Below are 27,935 nucleotides of genomic sequence, written 5' to 3'. Positions count from 1 at the left end.
CCCATCATCAGCACCCTGGTATCGGACTACCTGCGACTTCAATCCGGATTTTCATGTTCTTCTGTAAATCTGCAAGAGGACTGATGTACTCCAAGGCTTTACCGGAAGTCACCTCTTCCAATTTGGCTTTTAGCTCGTTTAATCGTTCCTTAAATAACCTGTTGTGTATAGAAGTAGAGACAATATGACAGTACATATTAAAATACTTCATATGTAAATGTGACTAGGATTGTCACGATACCAGAATTTGGCCTTCGATACCGATAGGCTCAGACTGTGAAATAATAAAAAGAAACCCCTTAGAAGTAATCCCATTTTGGAAACTGCACCCTCAAGGCATTTATTAAGGGGTGTAGTGAGCATTTTCACCCTACAGGACTTTTCCATAAATGATTGCGCAGCGGATAGTGCAAATTAAAAATTTATATTTTTCGCTAGATATGCCATTTCAGTGGCAAATATGTCGTACCCAGCTTGTGCCACTAGAGACACACACCCCAAAAATTGTTTAAAGGGTTCTCCCGGGTATAGTGATGCCATATATGTGGAAGTAAACTGCTCTTTGGGCACACTGTAGGGCTCAGACGGGTGGGAGCGCATTTGGGTTTTTAGAGCGTGGAATTTGCTTGGTAATAGTTTTGTTTGGAGTATCACTGTTGTTTCCGTTTATAATGTGGGGCATATCTGAGCTGGGCAGAGTACATCAGGGGCTGTTTTTGCACGCTGTAGGATTCATAGGGGTGGGAGCGCCATTTGGCTTTTGGAGGGCGGATTTTGCTTGGTAGTAGTTTTGTTTTGAGCATTGCTGGCGTTTCCGTTTATAATGTGGGGGCACATGTAAGCTGGGCAGATTATATAAGGGGCATAGTCAGGTGGCATAATAATGGGGTAAAAAAACTATAAAATGATCCGTAGATGTGTGTTACGCTGTGAAGCAATCATTTCTGCCCAGTCCAGTGTCGCACTGATAAATTGTGTCCTTTCTTATGCCCCTTTTGGTCCACACTCCGCACCTTTTCAGTTTGGGGAATTTTGCTGGGAAAGTGTTGTCCTGGTATAATAAGGGCGCAGTCGCTTCCAGCAGATACTTTGGGCCCTCCCCTTCCTGGTTCCCTAAATTTAGGGCCTTAAAACAGAAGAAATGTTCCCCTTGGGCTTGCACAACTGCATATTTTTGTTTCCGGACTTATTGGAGCCTTAACTCATTTTTTATTTTTTTTTCATAGACATAGTGGTATGAGGGCTGTATTATTGCGGGACGAGCTGTAGTTGTTATTAGTACCATTTGGGGGCACATGCAAATTTTAGATCACTTTTTATCCTATTTTTGGGAAGGCCAGGTAACCAAAAAAAACGCAATTCTGGCATCGTTTTTTTTATATAGCGTTCACCATGTGTTATAAAATACATGTACGATTCCGGCAATACCTAATTTATAGCACTTTTTTATGTTTTAACGTTTTGCACAATAAAATTACTTTTGTAAAAAGATTGTATTTTTTCTGTCGCCATGTTGTGAGAACCAAAACTTTTTAACTTTTTCGTCGACGGAGCTGTATGAGGGCTTGTGTTTTGCGAAATGAGCTATAGTTTTTATAGGTACCAATTTTGTATACGTGCGACTTTTTGATCACTTTTTATTTGAAAATTTGTAGGGCAAAGTGACCAAAAAATCAGAAATTCTGGTATAGTTTTTTACGGGTTTTTTTTACGCTGTTCACCGCGTGCAATAAATAATATAATATTTTTATAGCTCAGGTCGTTACGGTCACAGCGATACCAAATACGTATAGTTTATTATGTTTTTTTCAATAATTAAGGACTTGAAAAGAGAAAAAGGGCGATTGTGTTTTATTTTAGGACTTTAAACTTTTTTTACACTTTTTTTCAAGTCCCACTAGGGGACTTGAAGGTCCAACTGTCAGATTTTTTTTTTTCCTAATACATTGCACTACCTACGTAGTGCAATGTATTAGATCTGTCAGTTATTCACTAACAGCAAGCTGATTAAGCTTCGCCTCCTGGGTGGGCCTAATCGGCTTCCATAATGGCAGAGCAGGAGGCTATTGGGTCTCCTGTTGCCATAGCAGCAGTCGCCAGTCCGGATTGCCTGTCTGGGTTGGCGATCTGCTAGCAACCGCTAAGATGCAGCGATCGCTTTCGAAGGTGTTAATGGCAGGGATCGGAGCTAGCTCCGCTTCCTGCCGTTACAGGCGGAGGTCAGCTGTAACATACAGCTGACATCCACCGCTGATGACGCCGGCTCAGCTCCTGAGCCGGCGCCACCTTGCCGGCGGCTACGGAAGCTGTTCAGGCTCCGCCACCGGGCAGGTCCTGAACGGCTTCCGTGCTAGGCAGACCGGGAGGCCAGTATTAGGCCTCCGGTTGCCATTGCAGCCACCGGAACCCTGGCAATTTCATTGCTGGGGTTCCGATGAGCTGCAAACACCTTAAATGCAATGATCGCATTTAAGGGGTTAAAGGTGGGGATCGAAGCTAATTTCGGTCCCCACCATTACAGCTGTAAGATACCGCTGACATCCGGCGATGATGGCATCGGCTCAGCTTCTGAGCCGGTGCCCAGCATTTGTTGTGTGGATACGGCAAAATACGGCACTAGCTTTCCATGACGTATCCATACGACAAATGTCGGGAAGGGGTTAATGACCAATCGCATTCCAAGAGCTATAACTTTTATTTTTGCGTCGACATAGCTCTACAAGATCTTGGTTTTTGCGGGACCATTTTGGGATACATATAATTTATTGATTAACTTTTTTTGGGGGGGGGGGAATAGAAAAAAAAACAGAAATTGTGCCACTCTTTTTTTGCATCCTAAATCGACACCGTTTACCGTGTGGTATAAGGAACACTTTTTTTTTCTAAATTATTTGATTTTATGTCTCCATATTTGAAAAGCCATAACTTTTTTATTTTTCCGCCGATGCAGCTGTATAAGGGCTTTTTTTTGAGGGACGACTTGTAGTTTTTATTGGTACAATTTTGGAGTAGATGCAACTTTTTATCACATATTTTTATGGCAGAATTCACAGAAGGAAACAATTTTTACTTTTTTATTTTTATGGCGTTCACCATGCGGGATAAATAATGTAATAGCTTTATAGTTGAGATTGTTACGGACAAGGCGATACTAAATATGTGTAACTTTTTTACTTTATTTAGTTTTTATTTAATAATAAAGGATTATTTAAGGGGAAAAAGTGGCTTTTTCATTTTTTCTTCCACTATTTTTTTTTTTTAATTAAAAACATTTTTTTTACTTTTTTACTAGTCCCACTAGGGGACTTTACTATGCGATCATCCGATCGCTTTTATAATACACTGCAATACATTTGTATTGCAGTGTATTACTGCCTGTCCGTTTTAAACAGGCATTTGCTAGGCCATGCCTCTGGCATGACCGAAGCTGGCATTTACTACAGGAAGACCTGGGGGCCTTTATTAGGCCCCCGGCTGCTATAGAAAACACGACACTCGGCAAAATTATTGTCGGGTGCCGCTGCGATGAGAGAGGGAGCTCCCTCCTTCTCTCCAAAACCACTCAGATGCGGCGCTCGCTATTGAGAGCCACATCTGAGGGGTTAAACGGGTGAGATAGATACTGATATCGATCTCTCCAGTTAGAGCAGGGATGCCCCCAGCTACCTCTGAGAGCAGAGAGATTTAACGGCTCCCTGCTCTGTTTATTTATTTTGATGCAGCGCCGTGACAAGGCGTATGCATCAGAATAAAGCCCATTAGTGGCCGCCGTGAAAAGACGTATTGGCGATCACTAACAGGTTAACATTACTTTATTTTTTTTACTTATGGTTACTTACTTCTCCTTTAGTTCTGAGAACTGCTTTTCTAGGTGACACATCTCAACAAGGCACTCATTTCTTCGACGTTCACAATCCAAGTCATCCATATCTGTCAAAAGGAAAGATTGCCAGTATGTTAAAAAAAAAAATGGTAATTCATTTTGAAACTTACATTATTCCAAAATGAGTTTACAGACAATAAATCCTTACTGTGCAAGTCCGCTTTCTTGTCTCACCAAATCAAGTGATCAAGGAGATCAGAAGAATCATCAAAGATACCTCAGCCTGTAACATCTTACTCCAAAGAATTATGAGCGACAATGTTCAGAAAGTAGTGTAATGTAAAGTGTGTAATGTAAAGCGCGTAATGTAAAGCGCGTAATGTAAAGCGCGTAATGTAAAGCTTTGTCAAATTTTTAAGCAGGGTAGAAATTTCTTTATAACAATTTTATATTGCAATTTAGAAAGCATACAGTCAATGATGAACTAGCATCAAGCTGTATACCATATGTTCATACTGAAGTCCGTAATGGCTAGCTACACTTTTCACCACAAATCTAGTAAGGAAGCCACAGGATTTAAAATTCTATGAAGTGCCTGTTGGGGACAGGCTTTAGTTTGTCTATGGGTTGCAAGACTGTGGGGAGTTCAATTTCCCCACCGCTTCCCTGCTCCATCTTCGGAGGTCTCCTACTTGCAGAAGACACGATCCTACTACTCAAAGTATATTTGGAAATAGCGCATCATGCATTTACCTAACATAGTATCGCTGGTAAATCCAAACTAAAGGCATGTATTATATCTACTATAAGAATGGACTATAGGCCTTCCCTAAAAATAATTATAATGACATTACAAATGGACAACAAATAATATATCCTTACACATAGAATAAAATAATATTACACATACATGCACTAGTCTGTCCCAATGAATTAGAATATTAAAACGTTTATTTATTTCAGTAATTCAAAAAGTGAAACTCATATATTATATAGATTCATTACACAGAGTGATCTATTTCCAGCATTTTTTTCTTTTCATGTTGATGATTATGGCTAACAGTTCATGAAAACCCAAAATTTAGTGCCTCAGAAATTTAGATTAAATAAGCCCAATTTAAAAAATTATTTTTAATAACGAAATGTTGGCCTACTGAAAAGCATGTACAGTATCTGCCCTCAATACTTGGTAGGGGCTCCTTTTGCATGAATTACTGCATCAACACGGCGTGGCATGGTGGCGATCAGCCTGTGGCACTGCTGAGGTGTTCTGGAAGCCCAGGTTGCTTTGATCGCGGCCTTCAGCTCGTCTGCATTGTTGGGTCTGGTGTTTCATCTTCCTCTTGACAATACCCCATAAATTCTCTATGGGGTTTAGGGCAGGTAAGTTTGCTGGCCAATCAAGCGCAGTGATATTGTGGTTATTAAACCACGTATTGGTACATTTGGCAGTGTGGGCAGGTGCCAAGTCCTGCTGGAAAATTAAATCAGCATCTCCATAAAGCTTGTCAGCAGAGGGAAGCATGAAGTGTTCTAAAATTTCTTGGTAGACGGCTGCGCTGACTCTGGACTTGATATAACACAGTGGACCAACACCAGCAGATGACATGTCTGCCCAAACCATCACTGACTGGAAACTTCACACTGGACCGCAAGTAACTTGGATGGATGCCTCTCCACTCTCCCTCCAGGCTCTGGGAGCTTGATTTCCAAATGAAACGCAAAATTTACTTTCATCTGAAAACAGGACTATGGACCACTGAGCAACAGACCAGTCCTTTTTGAGGCTTAGGAAACCTTTGCAGGTGTTTTGGGTAGATTAGCTGATTAAAGTGTGACACCATGAGTCCACAATCTTCAACTTTTACCCAATATAATACATTTACTGAAAGACTAAATGTTGGGTTTTTATTAACGGTTAGCTATCATCATCACCAATAAAAGAAAAAAAAATGCTGGAAATGGGTCACTCTGTGTGTAATGAATCTATATATCATATGAGTTTCACTTTTTAAATTGAATTACTGAAATAAACTTTGTGATATTCTAATTCATTGTGAAGGACTAGTATATATATTAGAGCTGGGTAATTAATTGAAAAATCTAATCGAAATCAAAATTCACAGCAAATTAATAGTCGTCATCTTGCGAATTTTGGCTTTATCAATTATTTTCTCCGGGTTTAAACTGTATCTGAATCTTCAGGACGCAGATACAGTTTAACCCAATAGTAGAGCAGGGGACCGATAATAATAATAATAGAGAAATATTATTGAATAACAAGATACAATTTGATAAAAGCAATGTAAAGAATGTCGGTACATGTCTAAACCATTAGCGAGCGAAGGTAAGAGAGCACATCAGTGGGATCCAAAGGAGTCCTCAACCTAAACCAGAAGCGCCCACCTTGAACTCAACCTTAAGGCCATATGGTCTAAGGGTATTCAGCCTGAATATCCATTCGAGTTCCTGTTTTTTTTAAAAAAAGCCACTCTGTTAACACCTCGACGCAGGGGTGGGATGTGGTCGATTATCCTGAATTTTAACTGTTTCTCCGTATGGTTCATTTCAGCGAAGTGCTTGAAACAGGCAAGTCTAACCTTTTTATTCTAATGGTGAAACGATGGTTGTTGAATCGTACCTTTAGTTCTAGGGTGGTCTCCCCAATGTACCACAGTCCGCAGGGACATTCCAGTAAGTAAATCACAAATGAGGAGTTACAGGTGAGATAATGCTTGATTTGGGTTGTCTTGTCCGTAATGGGATGTGTAAATCATGTAATCATGTAATGGCAATTCACACAGGATAAGCAGGGATAGCACCCTGTGTTACTTGCTGTCAAGAAACGTTGTCCTGTTTTTTTTACCTTGGGCTCAAAGGATGCCCTAACCAGTCTGTCTTTGAAATTCTTTGAACGCCTGTAAGAGAATAGTGGTGGAATCTCAAATTCAGGTACTTGTCTAAGGCTGCTGTGAAGAATAGGCCAATGTCTCCTTATGATGTTAGCAATCTTGTTGCTTTGTTCAGTGTAAGTGGATATAAATGGGACTCTAGTTAATCGTTTAGTCACTGCAGTAGTTGTGTTGTCGGGGTGGAGTGTCTCTAGAGATGATAGTGGTTCTATCCATGTTGGTTTCTACAATGGATTTCTGGTAACCCCTCTGCCTAAACTTATTGCCCATCTCCCGAAGTCTGAGTGGCAGTTGAATCATCAGTGACTATCCTTTTCACTCTGAGTAAATGGCTGTAGGGGAGTGAGCGCACCATGCCTCGTGGGTTACTACTATCGAACCTCAAAACGTTGTTCACATCTGTGGGTTTAACAAATAAGTCCGTAGATAAATGATTGTCAGATATGGAAACCAAGGTATCAAGGAAGGAAATTGAAGAGGACGAGTGTACTAGTGTAAATTTTACACTTGGGTCTATGGTGTTAAGGAACATGTGAAAGGTAGATAACGCATCAGTGGAGCCTGTCCAAATCAGGAAAATATGCTCAATATAGCGCCACCACTGAAATACTTGATAGAACTGTGGAGAGGGGTAAATTAATGATTTTTCTAGCATAGCCATGTAAATGCTAGCGTATGTATGTGCGATATTAGAGCCCATGGCTGTTCCCTGTTCCTGTATATAGAATACAATGCTATTGACCGATGTGTGCAGAATAGTAGCTTCTCAGTAAAATGTAGAGGTTTTTTTTCTCTCTCCTGGCCATCATTTTGCGATACAATTACTTCACATTTCAAGATGTATTCTATGTACAGCAACAGGGAAATGCCATGGGCTCAAATATCGCACCTACATACGCTAACATTCACATGGCTATGCTAGAAAATCATTCATTTACCCCTCTCCACAGTTCTCTCAAGTATTGCAATGGTGGCGCTATATTGATGATATTTTCCTGAATTTGAGATTCCACCACTATTCTCTTACCAACGTTCAAAGAATTTCAAAGACAACCCAAATCAAGCATTATCTCACCTGTAACTCCTCATTTGTGATTTACTTACTGGAATGTCCCTGCGGACTGTGGTACATTGGGGAGACCACCCTAGAACTAAAAGGTACGACTCGACAACCATCGTTTCACCATAAGGCTGGGTTCACACCACCTATTTTCAGGCGTAAACGAGGCGTTTTACGCCTCGATTTACGCCTGAAAAGACGGCTTCAATACGTCGGCAAACATCTGCCCATTGCCTTCAATGGGTTTGCCGACGTACTGTGCCGACGACCTTTAATTTTACACGTCGCTGTCAAAAGACGACGCGTAAAATGACTGCCTCGGCAAAGAAGTGCAGGACACTTCTTGGGGCGTAATTTGAGCCGTTTTTCATTGAATCCAATGAAGAACAGCTCCAAATTACGCCCGTAATTGCCGCCTCGCAAAACGCGAGTACGAGCAATTACGTCTGAAATGCAGGAGCTGTTTTCTCTTTAAAACAGCTCCGTAATTTCAGAAGTAATGGTCGTTATCGTGTGCACATACACTTAGAAATAAAAGGTTATACTTGCCTGTTTCCAAGCACTTCGCTGAAATGAACCATACGGACAAACAGTTAAAGTTCAGGATAATCTACCACATCCCACCCCTACGTCGAGGTTTGCATTTCCGTTGAGGGGTTAACCCGACGGAAACCTCCGACTGAACACCTCAACAGAAGAGTAACAGTGATGTGAACAGGCTCTTACCTAGGTGAATTAGGCAAAGCAGAGGTATGAGGGACTTCTCCTGCCCATTTCCTTCTCAGTGCTAGCATAGTGTGGCCAATCATCTCTATCCTATTTCTGTATAAGGCTGGGTTTTACGCCCCGAATAACCTCTGAAAAAATGGCTCCATTACGCCGACAAACATCTACCCATTACTTTGAATGGGCTTTACGATGTACTGTGCCGACGACCTGTCATTTTACGCGACGCTGTCAAAAGACGGCGCATAAAAAAGATGGCTCGTCAAAAGAAGTGCAGGACACTTCTTGGGACGTAATTGGAGCAGTTTTTCATTGACTCCATTGAAAAACAGCTCCAATTACGTCTGTAATGGACGCCGCGAAAAACGCGAGTACGAGCAATTACATCTGAAATTCAAGAGCAGTTTTCTCTTGAAAACAGCTCCGTAAGTTCAGACGTATTTGTCGTTATCATGTGCACATACCCTAAGGGTATGTTCACACGGAGAGTCAAAAACGGCTCAAAATACAGAGCTGTTTTCAAGAGAAAACAGCTCCTGAATTTCAGAAGTTTTTTATGCCACTCGCGATTTTCGCGGCGTTTTTTATGGCCGTTTTTGGAGCTTTTTTCAATAAAGTCTATGGAAAACTGCTCCAAAAACGTCCCAAGAAGTGTCCTGCACTTCTTTTTCTCGGCCATTTTTTTACGCATAAAAAAACGCAGCGAAAAACGCTCCGTTGCAACAGAAAGCCGTTTTCCCATTGAAATCAATGGGCAGATGTTTGGAGGCGTTCTGCTTCCGATTTTTCGGCCGTTTACGGCCGAAAATAGGCCGTGTGAACATACCCTTAGAGGACAACATTAGACAAAAAATGAGAGTGCAAAGCTCAGGTGAAAGCTGGCAGCAACACAGACGTTATTTATAAGCAGTCGTAGTTACCAGCTGGATATACAGAAATTCAATGTAAGAAAGAATATTGCAAACACAAACCAGAGCTCTCCTCCTCGGAGTCCGACTGGCTGGCACTATCTTCCCGGTCACTGTCCACTTCTTCTTGGCCGTTCATTTCTGTAGCTGAATCTGCCTCTGCCTCCATTGTGGAGGATAAAATGTAGTTCTCTGAGGGGACCAAAAAAAAAAAAAAAACACGACCTTAAAAGCAGACTGCATCCCAAGCTCCCAAATACTGCAGTACCTTTTTTTTAGCATTATAATAAATTACCATGTTAGAAAATGTTCAAGATGTGTTTCTAGCCAAGAACTTTTTTTATATTGAATGTCAAACAATTAGGGGTGGTCCACACGTAGCGGAATTGCTGCATATTTTCCGTTCGGAAATGCGGACGGAAAATACACAGCAGAGTACAGTAGCAGCAAAATGGGTGAGATTTTACAATGTCATCCACATGCTCCGTAAATATTCGGACCGCAGCATGTCAGTCCCTGCTGCGGAAAGTGGACTGAATTACTGCGTTTTTCAGATAAGTGACCATCTCCTTGCATTGTGAAAAACGCCGCAAAATACACACCATTTTATGCAGTTAAAAACGCGGGAAATGGTGCATTTTTACCGCAGCGGAATGCCTGCTACTTTCAACGGAATGGTTGCAGAAATTTTCTGCAGCAATTCCGTTACGCGTGGTTCTCCAGGACTCTGACATAGGCCTTGTGTCAGCGTAGTCTGTAAGCAGAGGTCTCTGAATGGAGTAGCGAGTGTGGAGGTTTAAACTTGCATTTTTTTATATATCATGAATCCCACAGCACAATTCTTAAAAGACCAACTCTGTAGCAATATTGATGTGGAGTGTAGCAAAAAAATGACCTAGTCCGGAGTCACCGAGAACATACAGCCGTCCATAACTATAGACAGTGCAGTAACGTAGAGTAAAATATTTCCTGGAGTAAAGGGACGCCATAAGAATTCAGGGATCGGCTCCATGTGGTCCAACTAATAATTCTGTGGCAACCATCTGCTATTCTGCACGATCTGACACTGCTGAGTAAGAGTAGTGCAGCAACTACACCATAGTAATAGCACAGTGCTACAACACCTCAGCAATGTCACAAAAAAGAATGAACAATATTAGTAGTGGGCGAAAATATACAAAAAAAAAAAAAAAAGGATTGAGTTTTTTTATATTTCTAAAACATGGAATGAACAGATTTTCTTTGTAGATAAAGAGAAAATAAAAACAAATCCCATAAAAACAGATGTGTAAAAAATGTTTCCTGTGCTTGACAGACCTGGAATGAACACGACCTATGTGCAGTTTATAAGGGAATGAACACAAATTCCATAAAAACAGATACGTAATTATTTTCCTGTGCTTCATAGACCTGGAATGAACAGGATTTTTGTGCAGTTTATAGTGGAATGGACACATATTCCATAGAAACAGATGTGTAATAGTTTTCCTGTGCGTGACAGACCTGGAATAAACAGGATAGATGTGTAGTTTATAAGGGAATGAACACATATTCCATAGAAATAAATGCCTTCTTATTTTCCTGTGCTTGACAGACCTGGAATGAACAGGATCTATGTGAATTTTATAGTGGAATGAACACATATTCCATAGAAATGCGTGATTATTTTCCTGTGCCTGATACAAATGAGTGTCCTTCAACCTTGGCGTCGGAAGAGAGAAGACATATCGGCTCCAGGCGTCAGAGAGTACAGTTGAATCTGCAGCAGCATCACCATGTGCAGGTAAGCATAGTAAACTCCCTAGAGACGAGCATATTACCTCCTCGGACGGCTGGAGCCGATGTATCTTCTTTGTCCGACGCCAAGGTTGAAGGACCTGTGGGTGACGTGACGTCACGCTGTGTGTCTGCAGTGAAAGAAGCTGGGTGGGAACGATGAGAAGCGTATGACGCTGATTTGTCAGCGTCATAGACTTCTATTCACAACGCCCAGTTGGTAAAAACACAATACACGCCCAGTTGGTAAAAAGACAATACACGCCCAGTAGGTAAAAACACAATACACGCCCAGTTGTCCATGGAAAAGCTCATTTGCATAAATATAAAATTGCTCATAACTTGGGCAAAAATGATCGTTTTTTTTTTTTAAAAAAAAACGTTACTGTTATCTACATTGCAGCGCCGATCACATTCAATAGGAGATAGGGATTTTATAATCTGGTGACAGAGCATCTTCAAAGAGGCTCTGTCACCAGATTATAAGTGCCCTATCTCCTACCTATTCTGATCGGCGCTGTAATGTAGATAAGTGTTATTTATTTTGAAAAACTATCATTTTTGAGAAAGTTATGAACAATTTTAGATTTATGCTAATAAGTTTCTTAATGCCCAACTGGGCGTTTTTTTAACTTTTTACCAAGTGGGCGTTGTAAAGAGAAGTGTATGACGCTGACCAATCAGTGATCAATCAGCCTCATACACTTCTCTCCATTCCAGCCCAGCTTCTTTCCTTGCACAGCGTGATCTCGCTGTTCTGTAAGTCCCACAGAATCTTTACCGAAGTGTCGGGAGTGTAAATACTAGGAGAGGAAAAGGCACATGTACACAATTGTGCACACCCAAAATAATAAGAAAGGGATACGAAAAAACGGGAATGAAAAGACCAAAGCTTATTATACACTACATAAAAAAATATAAAACCATTTAAAAAAACAGAAAGAATCAAACCTGTAAAAATGAAACCGGAAGCAAACCACAGACAGAAATCTCAAATAGGATTCCAAATGGGACAATATGAGCCAATATCAAAAGAATACAATAGCCGTATAAATGTATTATGTGCAACTAGTAAACTTGGAAGGTAACCACATGCTGAACCACACAAGAATATAACGTGCAAAAGTGCAAGATAATATCTATACCCCAATGAGAGGAAACCATCGCTACATAAATATGAAAAAATACACACACATATATATATATATATATTAGCTTGGTGAACCTATCTGCAATAGGCGGGTACAGCACTGACCACTTGTAGACACAAGCAGTACAGTCCTAGGCACAAAGATCTAAAGAGAAATGATCATGATAGAGAAGATTGATACATGACCCAAATAGGCTGTGGAATAAGGATAGACGGGCCGTTAGTGATGTACCCGCCTATTGCAGATAGGTTCACCAAGCTAATCTAATATATATATATATATATATATATATATATATATATATATATATATATATATATATATATACCATCTTTTTCGGACTATAAGACGAACCCGGGTTTTAGACAACAGAAAATAGGAAAAAAATTATTTGTTAAAAAATAATTTATTCTGTTTCACCACATTCTGAGAGCCAACATTTTTTTAAATATTTTTTCATCGATTGAGCGGTGTGAGGGCTTATTTTTTGCGTGATGAGCTGTAGGTTTATTGGCACAATTTTTTGATCACTTTTTTCATATTTTAAGCACGAAGGTGACCAAAAAACTATTTTGATGTTTTAAATTTTTTAACTCACCGTGTGAGTTAAATAATGGTATATTGTAATAGATCGGACTTTTACAGACGCAGCGATACCAAATTATTTTATTTTTTTACATTGTGCTTGGGGAAAAATGGGAAAAGGTTTTTTTTTTTGACTTTTAATATTTTTTTCTTACACTCCTGAAAATGTATCTACGTTTCTTTTTTTTTTTTTTTACACATTACACGTTTTATTAGTTCCCCTAGGGGACTTGAACCAGCGGCTACATGTGGAGTCACTGAAACAGCGTAACTACGCTGTTTCCCTATCTGCCATAGTAATGAATGGCAGTTACGGAAGCAGTGCAGTATGCGAGCTACGCTGTTTCCTTAACCCCATAAGGACGCAGCCTAGTTTTGGCCTTAAGGCTCAGAGCCCATTTTTCAAATCTGACATATTTCACTTTATGTGGTAATAACGTCGGAATGCTTAAACCTACCCAAGCGATTCTGAGATTGTTTTCTCGTGACACATTGGGCTTCATGTTCGTGGTAAAATTTGGTCGATATATTCAGTGTTTATTGGTGAAAAATTGCAAAATTTAGAGAAAATTTTGAAAAAATTGCATTTTTCAGAATTGAAATGCATCTGCTTCTAAAACAGACGGTTATACCACCCAAAATAGTTACTAGTTCACATTTCCCATATGTCTACTTTAGATTGGCATCATTTTTTGAACATTATTTTATTTTTCTTGGACGTTACAAGGCTTAGAACATAAACAGCAATTTCTCATATTTTTAAGAAAATTTCAAAAGCCTTTTTTTTAAGGTACCTCTTGAGTTCTAAAGTGGCTTTGTGGGGCCTATGTATTAGAAACCCTGATAAAACACCCCATTTTAAAAACTAGACCCCTCAAAGTATTCAAAACAGCATTTAGAACGTTTTTTAACCCTTCAGGCATTTCACAGGAATTAAAGCAAAGTGGAGGTGAAATTTGCAAATTTCATTTTTCTTGCTGAATTTCAATTTTATTCATTTTTTTTTCTGTAACACAGAAGGTTTTACCAGAGAAACACTACTAAATATGTATTGTACAGATTCTGCAGTTTTTAGAAATGTCCCACATGTGGCCCTACTGCGCTCGTGGACTAAAACACAAGCCCTAGAAGCAAAGAAGCACCTAGTGCATTTTGAGTCCTTTATTTTATTAGAATATATTTTAGGCAGCATGCCAGGTTTGAAGAGGTGTTGGTGCCAAAACAGTAGGAATCCCCCAATAGTGACCCCATTTTGGAAACTACACCCCTCAAGGAATTCATTTATGGTTGTTGTTACCATTTTGACCGCACAGTTTTTTCACAGCACGTATTTGAATTGGGCTGTGAAATGAAAAAAATGTCATTTTTTCCAATAAAATGTCATTTTTTCCAATAAAGTCATTTTTGATAAAAATTTCTTATTTTCACAGGGAACAAAATACCCCATTTTGTTGCCCAATTTGTCCTTAGTGTGGCAATACCCCATTTGTGGTGATAAACTGCCGTTTGGGCCCATGGGAGGGCTCAGAAGGAAAGGAGCGCTATATGTTTGTTGGAGTCCAGATTTTGCTGGATTGGTTTTCGGGTGCCATGTCGCATTTGCAGAGCCTCAGAGGTATCAAAGCAATGGAAACCCACCAAAAGTGACCCCATTTTGGAAACTACACCCCTCAAGGAATTCATTTATGGGTAATGTAACCATTTAGACCCCATAGTTTCTTCACAGAACTTATTTGAATTGGGCTGGGAATGAAAACAAAATTATTTTTTTCAAATAATATGTAGTTTTGGCTGAAAATTTCTTATTTTCACAAGAAACAAAATACCCCATTCTGTTGCGCAATTTGTTCTGAGTGCCGCAATACCCCATTTGTTGTGATAAACTGCCGTTTGGGCCCATGGGAGGGCTCAGAAGGAAAGGACCACCATTTGGCCTACTGGGGATTTTCTAGTGCGAAGTCATGTATGCAGAAGCCCCTGAGGTACCAGTACAGTTGAAACCCGCAAGAAGTGACCCCTTTTTAATAACTACACCCTTAAGGCATTCATCTAGAGGTGTAGTGAGCATTTTGACCAGAGACCTACACCCCATAAACTGTAATGTGGGTTCTCCCAGGTATGGCAACACCCTACATGTGGCTGTTATCAGCTGCCTGGACACACAGCAGGGCTCAGAGGGGAAAGACGAGGGGGGATAAGCTGTGCGGAGTGCATCAGGGTAAGTAAAATTGGGGTAAATTATAAACCAAGGGATGCATGATAAATTTTAAAACTGACTTTCATACAGAGTTCTGGTTATTCGGGACACGTGTCACATTGATATATTGTGTCCTCCCTTATCGCCCTCTTATAGCAGACTTTGCACCTCTTTTGACTTTTTCCCTTCTTGCCAGTTTGGGGAACTTCTCCTGGAAAGTGTTGCCGCCTTGGTACGATGCGTGTAGCCCCGCTTCCAGAAGTACTGGATGCCCCCCCTTCTTGGTCCCTAAAGATTAGGTTCTTGATAATCACCTCTTGAAATTCCAGGAAAGTTCCTGTCTGGCCTACACATTGACGTAGCACGTACGCATTGTACAATGCCATCTGTATGATGTGCCCGGCCAGCTTCTTATACCACACCGCATGGCGCTGTAGGGCTTCAGGATTTGATCTTACAAGTCCATCCCTCCCATGTACCTATTGTAGTCCAGGATGCAGTCTGGTTTGGGGGTGGCCTTCCCTTCATATAGCCTAAACCTCTAGGTATACCCAGATGCACTCTCGCAGCTTATACATCTTCACGCCATACCTTGCCCTCTTACCCGGCAGGTACTGGCGGAATTGAACCCTCCCTTTAAAATGTACCAGGGACTCATCAATAGAAATAAACTTCTCGGGGGTGAATGCTTGGGAAAACCGGGCACTGGAACGGTCTAATCGGGGTCTCCGTTTATACAAACGGTCAAAACTGGGGTCATCTTGGGGTGGGCACGGCTCATTATCAGTATAATGTAAGAAGCGAAGTATTGCCTCATTTATTTATTTTTTTAGGTTCCAGTTCAGTTCTGAAGTTGCTTTGAGGGGCCCATATATTAGAAACCCCTATCAAACACCCCATTTTAGAAACTAGACCCCTCAAAGTATTCACAACAGCATTTAGAAAGTTTATGAACCCTTTAGGTGTTTCTTTAGGGGCTACATGTGAGATCGCTGGGGGTCCGACCTCTGGGACCCCCAGCAATAAGGAGAACAGGGGAGCGAAAGTCATCAAGAGCGCTACATGAGAAGCCTGGACTTCCGGGTTCTGTGTCTGACTTATCTGTTCCGCAGCTGCATAGAGATCAATGGAGAGCCGCTCGCGCATGCGCAGAAGAATCCCATTGATCTCTATGAAGCTGCCGGACACAGAACGCGGAAGTCACAGCTTCGCATGCAGCGCTCTTGCACTTTATTCTTGTGTGGTTCAGCATGTGGTTACCGTCCAGGTTTACTAATTGCACATAATACATTTATACGGCTATTGTGTTCTTTTGAAAGTGAAAGAAGCTGGGCTGGAATGGAGAGAAGTGTATGAGGCTGATTGATCACTGATTGGTCAGCGTCATACACTTCTCTTTACAACGCCAACTTGGTAAAAAGTTAAAAAACCGCCCAGTTGGGCATTAAGAAACTAATTAGAATAAATCTAAAATCTACATTCCAGCGCCGCTCAGATTATATAGGAGATAGGGCACTTATAATCTGGTGACAGAGCCTCTTTAAGGGTATGTTCACACGCTGAGAGGCAGTTACGTGTGAAAAGACAGACTGTTAACAGCTGCCTCGTTTCACACGTAAATGCCCCTCCTCGTAATTTACGAGGCGTCTGAGACGCTCGTAAACCTTGAGCCGTGCTTCATTGATTTCAATGAAGAACGGCTCAAATTACGTGGCAAAGAAGTGCCCTGCACTTCTTTGCCGAGGCAGTAAATTTACGGGTCGTCGTTTGACAGCTGTCAAACGACGACTCGTAAATAACAGGTCATCTGCACAGTACGTCGGCAAACCCATTCAAATGAATGGGCAGATGTTTGCCGACGTATTGTAGCCATATTTTCAGACGTAAAACGAGGCATAATACGCCTCGTATACGTCTGAAATTTGGCCGTGTGAACATACCCTAAAGCTGCACATTCTGTACCAAAGGCCGACATAGAACATTGGGATGTGCACGGAGACAAGGGAGAGGAGAAAACTTTGTTCTTTTTTGAAAAAGCTAAGACCATAACTATGGTAACAGAGCGTATCAATAAAGAACTATCATACCAAAACTAAGCTCAGGGATCCAGTGGATCCTGTTTAGTGTTCATCCCAATAAGTACATATATATCAAGCACAGGAAAATAATCACGCATCTGTTTCTATAGAATATGTGTTCATTCCACTATAAACTGCACATCTATCCTGCTCATTCCAGGTCTACCAATCATAGGAATTTCCAAAGGCGTCTGTTTCTATGGAATTTGTAGTTAATGAGGATATAAACAAATAAAATCTGTCCATGCCATGTCTACCAAACATAAAACATTCATTATGCCCTTTTTTATATTTTCTTTCCATTAGTAATAATGTTCATTCTTTTTCTTCATTCTGTTTAGTATGTCCCCAAAAAAGCAGCATAATGTTACTGAAATCACACCGCACAGTGCTCTCCAGGGCATAGAACCCCCTCCTCACAGGCAGAAAGCCACGAGCCGAGCCAGAGCCTGATGCAAACCTGCACCCTGACAGCTTTCCATGGCGTAAACCCACGCACTCTCTGACATAAGCCCCTAAGTGTAAACTCAAGCACTGTCTGGCATAAACCAGCCAAGCTCCTTATGTAACCCATGCTCGGAGGCGTAAACCAACACACTCTGTGGCGTAAAGCAACGCACTCTGTGGCGTAAAGCAACGCACTCTGTGGCGTAAAGCAACGCACTCTGTGGCGTAAAGCAACGCACTCTGTGGCGTAAGGGTATGTTCACACGGCGGGGGTCCGTAACGGCTGAAATTACGGGGATGTTTCAGCCTGAAAACATCCCCGTAAATTCAGCCGTACCGGCATGTGCAGGCGCTTGAACGCCGCGTCAATTACGGCCGTATTTAGCGCTGCTATTCATTGGAGTCAATGAATAGCGGCTCCAAATACGGCCAAAGAAGTGACAGGTCACTTCTTCTACGCGGGCGTCTATTTACGCGCCGTCATTTGACAGCGGCGCGTAAATATACGCCTCGTGTGAACAGACAAACGTCTGCCCATTGCTTTCAATGGGCAGATGTTTGTCAGCGCTATTGAGGCGCTATTTTCAGACGTAATTCGGGGCAAAAACGCCCGAATTACGTCCGTAAATAGGCCGTGTGAACATACCCTAAACCAACACACTCTGTGGCGTAAAGCAACACACTCTGTGGCGTAAAGCAACACACTCTGTGGCGTAAAGCAACACACTCTCTGGCGTAAACCAACACACTCTCTGGCGTAAACCATATAAAGTGGTATCCATGTGTTAGACTTGGCAGTGGCTGCATAGCTCCCACATACATGACCATGGACTCCCTCCATAATATAATAATGGCAGTTAGTAAGATGACCCCATATGTCCAGCACATTAACCCCTCCAGCCAGGAGTAAAACTTATCAAATATTGACGATGCAATGTATATTAACCCGTTAATGCTCGAAACGTCCCGCCTCGTTCTTCCTGATCATTTACTTTCTTCGCTTTCTTTTAGTTTGGCTGACGTCATCACTCTTTCCTTCCCACGCCTGTCATCTTTGATAGACATGGGGAAAACCAACCACTAAAGACCGCGCAGAGTGCAGCCAATCACGTTTAAGGTGGGCGGGACAGCTATGACAGACCCCTCCGTCAAAAAACATTTCGACCAAACCGGATCACAGGTAATGATAGAGTTCATAGGGCAGACAGTCGGAGCGTATTAGATGCAATGCATTGTGGGATGCCGCATCAAGCTGAAGTCTTCCTGCGCTTGAATTGCAGGCTGCGCTTCTCTCGTTTTGCTGATATCGTTGCTTTTTTATGTTATACGTTTCTGCACGTTCTTCTCGTATAGATTGTAATATTATCTGGGACAGTTCCCGGCAGGGATACGTGTGATATTATATGTCCTAGGGATATATATCATAATGGATATGTGCCTGTCGCAATGATGGCACAGGCACTATGCAAACTTCTCTTTCTTTCCTATATCCTTCATGAAACAGGTACAGTAAATGTGCCTATGCCAAAAACGGATTAATTGCAGAAAACCCACAGCGTATTACAGTAGCAACAGTGCGGGTGAGATTTAAACAAATCTCGTCGCCACACTGCGGTAAATATCCGCCGAGATGTCCGCACATAAATTGAGCCGAAATGCCCGCATATAATTGGACGTGCGGTTACTTCAACCGCAGCATATCAATTCTGCGGATACGCAACTCTTCGGTTGCGTCTTAAACCCGCAACAAAGACGTGTGTGGCGATATTTGCGTTGGAATCGCTATACTTACCCAGAGTTCCCTGCTTTTCCAGTCCGGCCTCCCTGGATGACGTTGCGGGCCATGCGACCGCTGCAGCCAATCACAGGCTGCAGCGTCACATGGCCTGCAATGTCATCCCAGGAGACTGGACTGCGAGCCAAGAAGAGGGAGGGGGTAAGTATGAACGTTTTTGTTTTTTTCCGGCTTTGCAGCGGGAAAAACGCAGCACAATGTGGTTCTGTTTTCTGGTCAGCATTCCCTGCGGTGTTCAGGGCTGATACGCTCTTCTGCTTACAGTGTATTAGCCTTGAATATGTTATGTAAGTTCCTAACATTAAGGCTATGTTCACACGCTTAACAAAAAATGGCTGAAAATACCGAGCTGTTTTCAAGGGATAACAGTCTCTGATTTTCAGCCGTTTTTTAAGCAACTTGCGTTTTTTACGAACGGTTTTGGAGCTGTTTTTCTATTGAGTCAATGAAAAACGGCTCAAGAAGTGACATGCACTTATTTTTACAAGGTGTTTTTTTACGCTGACGTTTTTGAAAATGCCATGTGGGAACGGAACAATGTTTTCCGCATTGAAATCAATGGGCAGATGTTTTGAGGTGTTCACCACTCCCCCCCCCCCCCGCATTTTTAGCTGCTTTTAGGGCGTTTACAGCATGAAAAACGGCTGAAAATAGGTTGTGTGAACATACACTTAGAACCCCTGCATATGTAGCAGATGTCTTGCAAATTTTCCGTAGGGATTTGCAGGAGGAAAATCAGCAGTGAGAGAGTTACAGGCAAGTGTATAAGATTTTAGAAATCTCATGCACATGCTGCTGAACATTTTCCAGAGGGAAATCAGAGCATGCTGCTCCTTGTAGATCACACCCCTCCCACCCCACTTTGCAGTTTGCAGCACACCATCCCATCCTTGTAGATAGCAGACGCTGTAGCTGCCACTAGGGGTTGAATCCCCGGCCAGAGGTTGCCTACACTTTGACCAGGGATACAGCTCCTAGTGGGGGCTACAGTGGTGCTATCTACAAGAGGGGGTGGTGGTGCGATCTGCAAGTCGGGGTGCTATCTACAACGAGGGGTAGTATCTACAGGGCGGTGTGGCTATATACTAGGAGTCTCTGCTTCCCCATGGAACTGCTGTTCCGTACTGTATCATTTTGTTCACTACAGAACAGCTGTCCTGTGGGGAAGCAGAGACAGAAAGGGGCGCAGCTTGTCAGACGGTGCGGACCAGACGAGGCGGCGTGGCGGAGCTTTTTCCTGCAGCACGGCGCGACTAAGAAAAATCGATTTAATGATTCTGTTAAAAAACAGAATCGTCAGTGGCCTTGATGGCGAACTGATCGAATTCATTTGATTAATCGCCCCGCCCTACCTGCAAGCATCATCTTAGGCCAGATTCACACGAACGTGTCTGTTTTGCGTCTGCAAAAAACGCAGCGTGTTTCCTGCATTACAGTTCCGTGTGCGATCAGTTTTTGATGCCAGTGTTGGGGCACATTTGTAATTTTTTTTTCTCTGCGTTTCTGTAGCAAATGTTGCGTGAATTACGTCCGTGTTGCTGTCTGATTTTCACGCACCCATTGACCTGAATAAGTGCGTGATCTACAAAAACGAATCAAAACAGGATACGCAGTGAGTTTCACGCAACGGAAACACACCGTGAAAAATCACGCATGTCTTAATAGCCCCATTGAGTTGCATAGGTCCGTGCGCTGTCCGTTGTTTTCACGCACAGCACACATATGTATACAACATTCGTGTGAATCAGGCCTTTCAATAAGGCCAGATTCACACGAACGTAGGGAAACTCGGACGTGAAAAACATGACGAGGTGCCCCCGTGCGGGTTCCGATTTCATGGATCCCCATAGACTTGAGTCTATGGAGGGATCCATGAAAACGGAACAAAATAGGACATTTTCTAGTTTTCAACGGACCCTTCACGCGATCCGTTGAAACAACGGCCCCATTGAAATACATGCGTCCGTATGAGGGCCGTTGTTTCAATGGCTGTTACACGGACAAACAACGTTCGGCCTGAGGGTAATACTCGTCCAGGTGCTGTGCGTTGAAATAACTGACAGCACACGGACCCATTCATTTCAATGGGGCTATACAGACATGCGGGAGTTTTCACGCAGCGAGTGTCCGTTGCGTGAAACTCACTGCATGTCCTATATTGGTGCGTTTTTGCGCACCTAATCGCCCATTGAAGTCTATGGGTGTGTGAAAACTACGGACCGCACACACGGACGACATCGTGTTTCACTCATCAGTTACAAAAAAATGCTGAGGAAAAAAAGTGCACGGACGTGAAAAATGCACGCCACACACAAAGCACATTGATGCCAATACGCAATGCACATGGACGTGAAATCTAGGAAAAACACTTTTTTTTATGCGCGCAAATCGGACAAGCTCATCTGAATGTAGCCTAAGGCCTTATTCACACAGCGCAGATTTAATGCAGATTTTCCTGGACCCTAAACAGAAAAAATATAAAAGGAAGGCCTTAAGAGTTTCCTTTCCTGGATTCAATTCTGCTTTTGGCTTATAAAAAGCATGCAATTTCTACAGAAAATCTTTACTGTGTGAACAAGGTCTTAGAGATTTGATCGCGCTAAAGAAATTGATGGCATATTGCTAGGATACAGCATCATTTTTCGATTTATGATGGCTCGACCTCTGTATCCCCTCAGATTTCTAAAACAAAATAGCAGCAGCACTAGACCATGACCCCAAAGCGCCTGTCTGCTTTTTTCATAGGCTGCACGGTCAGCCATTGACTAGAATAGCCCAAAAATGTTTTCTTTGAAAAAAGCCGACCAAAACCAGAGGGCAGTGTTGCTTTTCTAGCATTGGGGTTATCGGCCGTTTTTCAGGCCGTAAACGTACGAAAAATCTGAAGCAGAACGCCTCCAAACATCTGCCCATCGATTTCAATGGGAAAAACGGCGTTCTGTTCCGACGGGCCGTTTTTTTACACGGCCGCGTTAAAAAACGCCCGCGAATAAGGAGTGCATATCACTTCTTGAGCCGTTTTTCATTGACTCTATAGAAAAATGGGCGTAAAAAACGCTGCGAAAAACGCGGGTTGCTTTAAAAAAACGTCTGAAAATCAGGAGCTGTTTTGACTTGAAAACAACTCCATATTTTCAGAAGTTTTTTGCTAAGCGTGTGAACATAGCCTAATTTGTACTAGCATTGTACAAGTCAACCCCCGAGAACATACATTCATGGCTGTCCCAGCGATATACCATCAATGTTTTTAGGGAGACAACTCCAACCAAATCATTTGCGTCATACCAGTGGTTTATGTGCCTATCACTATGGATAGAACTTACCCAACTCATGTATACAGCAGACAACATATTTTAGTGCCTTTTGATGTAATAGCTCATCAGGCCTGTCAATATAATATCCCCTAAAATAAGGCAGCATTTTATGGTGACAGATCTTTAAAGTGACACTTCAGTTTTACAGAACTGTAACTCGGCGCCCATACAAGTGTGTGGCCTTTTTACTGCACAACTTCACATGGAGGCTTTTTCTTTACGAATCTGGCATGCTCCATCGAATTCTGTACATACAGATGTATTCTCCCATAGACCAATCGCTTCTGAGGAAGAATATCTCTATGTATGGTACCCAATAGAGCCTGTACGGCTTCGTACTAAGGCTGGGTTCACACGAGCATGTTACGTCCGTAATGGACGGAATGTATTTCGGCTGCAAGTCCCGGACCGAACACACTGCAGGGAGCCGGCTCCTAGCATCATAGTTATGTACGACGCTAGGAGTCCCTGCCTCGCTGCAGGACAACTGTCCCGTACTGTAATCATGTTTTCAGTACGGGACAGTAGTACCACGGAGAGGCAGGGACTCCTAGCATCGTACATAACTATGATGCTAGGAGCCCGGCTCCCTGCAATGTGTTCAGTCCGGTACTTGCGGCCGAAATACGTTCCGTCCATTACGGACGTAACATGCTCGTGTGAACCCAGCCTAAGAGCCATACAGCCTCCGTGCATTACCATATGCATGAGCTTTTAGGGTCAGTTCAAAAAAGTATTTTACATCAGTATTTGTAAACCCAAACACTTAAATGGGAAGCACTCCTTCCGTATTTTGGACCCACATCTTGTTTTGGCCTTCAAATACTGATCTAAGTTTTAGTTGTCCAGAATATATACTACAATTAGACATTATTTACACATGCGTATTTTGCATTGATTTTTAGGGTAAAATAAGGAGTGGATACAAAAAATGTACTTAAAAAGGGGTTTTCCACGATCTGACAACTGTTAACCTATCCATCGGATAGGTCATCAGTATTTGATGGGTGTGGGTCTGACACCTGGACCCTGCACCGATCAGCTGATCCGACTGCCTCTGGGTACCGGATGTTTTAAACGGTATGCAGTAGTTGAGCCGGAAGCAGATGGCTCCGACCACTGCATAGCGGCCGTTCAGCAGAACTGTGGCTCTTCTCCTATTCAATTGAATAGAAGAGCAGCAGTACTGCAGCTCGGCCGCTATTCTTTGACCCAATACATCTGCTTCCGGCAATATCGTCTGATGCCCGGAGGCATCTGTAGCAGCTGATCGGTGCGAACCCGCACCAATCATATATTGATGAGCTATCTGCTGGATAGGTCATCAGTTGTCAGAACGTGGAAAACCCCTTTAATGTTTCCATTATATCTTTTTCGTGTTTAGAATCCACTCCTGGTTCTGGCTGAATGAATGTGTATGAGGAGCTATAAAAATAATGACTTATCAACATGGGTTTTTCTAGCCCACAATAACAAGAAAGGCGGCATTAACGTGGTTAACTCTTTAAAGAGTTTTGCATCTGATGTAGGGCTGTGTGATTATGACCTAAATCAAAATCTCGATTAATTGAATATGTGACCTCGATTACAATTAATGAACGATTTAGGCCATACCCCGCCCCCTATTTACATGCTACACCATTGAATTTATATCGAGCCTGCTGTATACTACTGTATATAATATATCCCCTGATTCTGCCCCACACAGTATATTGTCCCATAGTGTCCAAAGTCCTCATTGTCCCCTATCTCTTCCCTCTGCTGTCCAAATCTGGCAGCCAAACATTACAATAACACTCTCAAAAATACATTGGAGGAAGCAGCCCCCCCTACACTCCGAATCACCCGACAAAGACGACAATCCTGGCACACGCCTCAATCACGCTTTCTTCAGCGGTGCTTGAGATGTGCCGAACGACTGTGGAGAAAATCGCATTTGGCTGCAGATTTCCTCCATTACAAATTTATGCTCAAAACTTACAACTCTGCCCTTCACCGAGCCAAATAAGTCTATTTCACTTCTCTCATCTCCACACTATCTAATAATCCAAAACGCCTCTTTGATACTTTTCACTACCTCCTTAGTCCTAAAGTGCAGACGCCAATCACAGATCTCAGTGCTGAAGACATGGCCACTTATTTTAAAGTTAAAATTGACAACATCCGGCATGATATTATCTCCCCACTTCACCAACGCCTCTACCCTGTGCCAGTCACTACACTGGTTGCCCATCCCCATGGAGAATAAAATTCAAACTTATTATTCTCACCCACAAAGTTCTCCACAGTGCTGCACCTCCTTACATCTCCTCCCTCATCTCTGTCTACCACCCTACTCACGCTCTACGTTCTCCCAATGACCTTAGATTAAAATCCTCCATAATCTGAACCTCCCACTCTCGTCTCCAAGATTTTTCTCGTGCTGCACCCGTCCTCTGGAATGTGCTACCCAAGACAATCAGATTAATTCAACAATATCCACAGTTTTAAACGTGCCCTGAAAACACATCTATTTAGACAGGCCTATAACATTCCCTAATCTGACTCCTTCCCTTGGCCCCATTAGTCATGAGAATAAGATTCCCTCACACTCCTTGCACCGTACTGAATTTCATGTCCGTCATACACTGACACTGGCTGGTGACGGGCTCATGCAGCTTTATCTTTACTACCCCATGTTTATAAAAGATGGCTGGACCATTGTACTGAACAAACACGTTTACACTTTGTGTCCTCCTTATTTCCTCATAGATTGTAAGCTCTTGTGAGCAGGGTCCTCGATCCTCCTGTCTGAATTGTAAATTAGCTTGGTCACAATGTAATGTCTGATATTGTCTGTTTATGTTCCCTCTAGATTGTAAAGTGCTGCGTAATATGTTGGCGCTATATAAAGATTATTATTATTATTATTATTCCCCACATAGTGTAATGCCCCATAGCTGCCCCCACACAGTATAATGCCCTATAACTGCCCTCAACACATTATAATGATTCTATAGCTGCCCTCCACATAGTATAAAACCCTACACAGTAAAATGCCAATAGCTGCCCCCACAGTAGAATACCTCCATAACTGCCCTCCACACACACTAGAATGCCTCCCGTTACTGCCCTCCACACAGTATAATGCCCCAATAACTGCCCCCCACACAGTATAATGCCCCCAAAGTTGCTAAGCTAATAATGCTTACTACAGTATATTTAGGCCGAGCAGTCTGCAGCTGCTGACCTGACACGTTTAAATTCAATTACTTCACACTCTGTCTGGCAATTTTGCAGATAGAGTTTAACCCCTTAGTGACCACCAATACGCCTTTTTACGTTGGTCACTAAGGGGCCTTAGGCTAGGCTGACGCCTTTTCACGTTCGCATAGTCTAAGTCCTGCACGGGTCTCCCGTGCAGGCTGGAGCCGGGGCTCAGCTGTCTGATGACAGCTGAGCTCCTGCTCCAACGCCCGCGATCGAAGTTTACTTAGATCGCGGCCGTTTAACCCGTTAAATGCCGCAGTCAATAGCGACCGCGGCATTTAACTTTGTTTACAAAGGGAGTGCGCTCCCTCTGTCACCCATCGGCGGCTCGCGAATGCAATCGCGGGTCTCCTATGGGGTGTCATGGCAGCCGGGGGCTTGATAAAAGCCCCCAGGTCTGCCCTGGACATATGCCTGTTAGGACGCGCCGGAGGCACGTCCTAACAGATTGCCTGTCAGATTTACACTGATAGGCAATAATGCTCTGGTATACGAAGTATACCAAAGCATTATAGCAGCGATCTGAAGATCGCACAGTAAAGTCCCCTAGTGGGACTAGTGAAATAAATAATAAATGTGAAATAAAGATTAATAATAAAAGTTACAGTAAAAAAATAAATCCATTTTTTTCCATAAAAAGTGGTTTTATTTAGTAAAAGTGTAAAAAATAAATAAAAGTACACATATGTGGTATCGCCGCGACCGTAATGACTCCATTAATAAAGATAATATGTAATTTAAACCGCAATGTGAACACCGTAAAAAAAAACGCAAAAAACAATGGCGAAATTGCAATTTTTTTCCATTGCCCCCCAAAAAACTCATAATAAAAATGAATCAATAAGTCCCATGCACCCCAAAACAGTACCAATCAAAACTACGTCTCGTCCCGCAGAAAACAAGCCCAAAAAATCACTACATTGATGGAAAAATAAAAAGTTACGGCTCTTGGAAAGCGACGATGCAAAAACAAATAATATTAGTTCAAAAGTGGTTTTATTGTGCAAAAGTCGGAAAAAATAAAAAACCTCTACATATGTGGTATCGCCGTAATCGTACCGACCCATATAATAAAGGTAACATGTTATTTACGTCGCATAGTGAACGGCGTCAATTTAAAAACGCATAGAACAATGGTGGAATTTCAGGGTTTTTTTTATAATCCCCCCCCCAAAAAAGGTAATAAAAGTTAATAAAAAAATTATATGTACCCAAAAATGGTGCTATTAAAAAGCACAACTAATCCCTCAAAAAACAAGTCCTCATACAGCTATGTAGACGAAAAAATAATAGCTCTTTGAATGCGACTATAGAAAAACGAATAAAATAGCTTGGTCATTAGGGCCTAAAATGGGCTGGTCACTAAGGGGTTAAACAGAGCGTGTGCTAAACTAACACTGGCTAAAAAAAAAATAATCTTCTGTGCTTATTGTATACGTCCTCATGGACATCTTTAATGGTAAAACAATAAAAGTTATATTTTAATATTATCTGTTAGTGGTTGGGAAATTTGGCTTTTAGTGTGCCCTAGGCACATTTGTTCTCTTTTGTATCCGCTATTTGCCTGCCAACCACTAGGGTCTATTCCTTATCTGCACCAAAGCTGCCCCCACACAGTATAATGCCCCCATAGCTGCCTCTACACAGTATATTGCCCCTTTAACTGCCCTCCACACAGTATAATGCCCCAATAGCTGTTTTCACACAGTATAATGCCCCCAATAGCTGTTTTCACACAGTATAATGCCCCCAATAGCTGTTTTCACACAGTATAATGCCCCCAATAGCTGTTTTCACACAGTATAATGCCCCCCATAGCTGCCCCCACACAGTATAATGCCCCCCATAGCTGCCCCCACACAGTATAATGCCCCCACACAGTATAATGCCCCCCATAGCTGCCCCCACACAGTA

The 27,935-nt window shown here is 42.2% G+C and overlaps 1 protein-coding gene across 2 annotated transcripts in view; it reads right to left on the bottom strand.

Moving 5' to 3' along the window:
- BRMS1 (BRMS1 transcriptional repressor and anoikis regulator) overlaps positions 1–18,750 on the bottom strand; it is a 78,784-nt gene extending 60,034 nt beyond the window's left edge. Inside the window, exons 1-4 of one of the 2 annotated variants that reach the window (XR_012850446.1) lie at positions 18,610–18,750; positions 9,493–9,621; positions 3,840–3,930; positions 31–158 (exon numbers count right to left, since the gene is read on the bottom strand). Coding sequence is in view for 1 of the 2 variants with exons in the window: in XM_075836873.1 (XP_075692988.1) it covers positions 31–158; positions 3,840–3,930; positions 9,493–9,598 (325 nt within the window). In the remaining variant the exon portion in view is untranslated. The remainder of the gene's footprint in view (positions 1–30; positions 159–3,839; positions 3,931–9,492; positions 9,622–18,609) is intronic. The other variant, XM_075836873.1, reaches the window with a different exon arrangement.
- Between the last annotated feature and the right edge of the window lie 9,185 nt (positions 18,751–27,935).

This window comes from Rhinoderma darwinii, chromosome 9, assembly GCF_050947455.1.
Source record: "Rhinoderma darwinii isolate aRhiDar2 chromosome 9, aRhiDar2.hap1, whole genome shotgun sequence".
NCBI classification, from domain to species: Eukaryota; Metazoa; Chordata; class Amphibia; order Anura; family Rhinodermatidae; genus Rhinoderma; species Rhinoderma darwinii.
The sequence above is the reverse complement of the archived record's forward strand: the minus strand, read 5'-3'. Positions and strand labels throughout refer to the sequence as shown.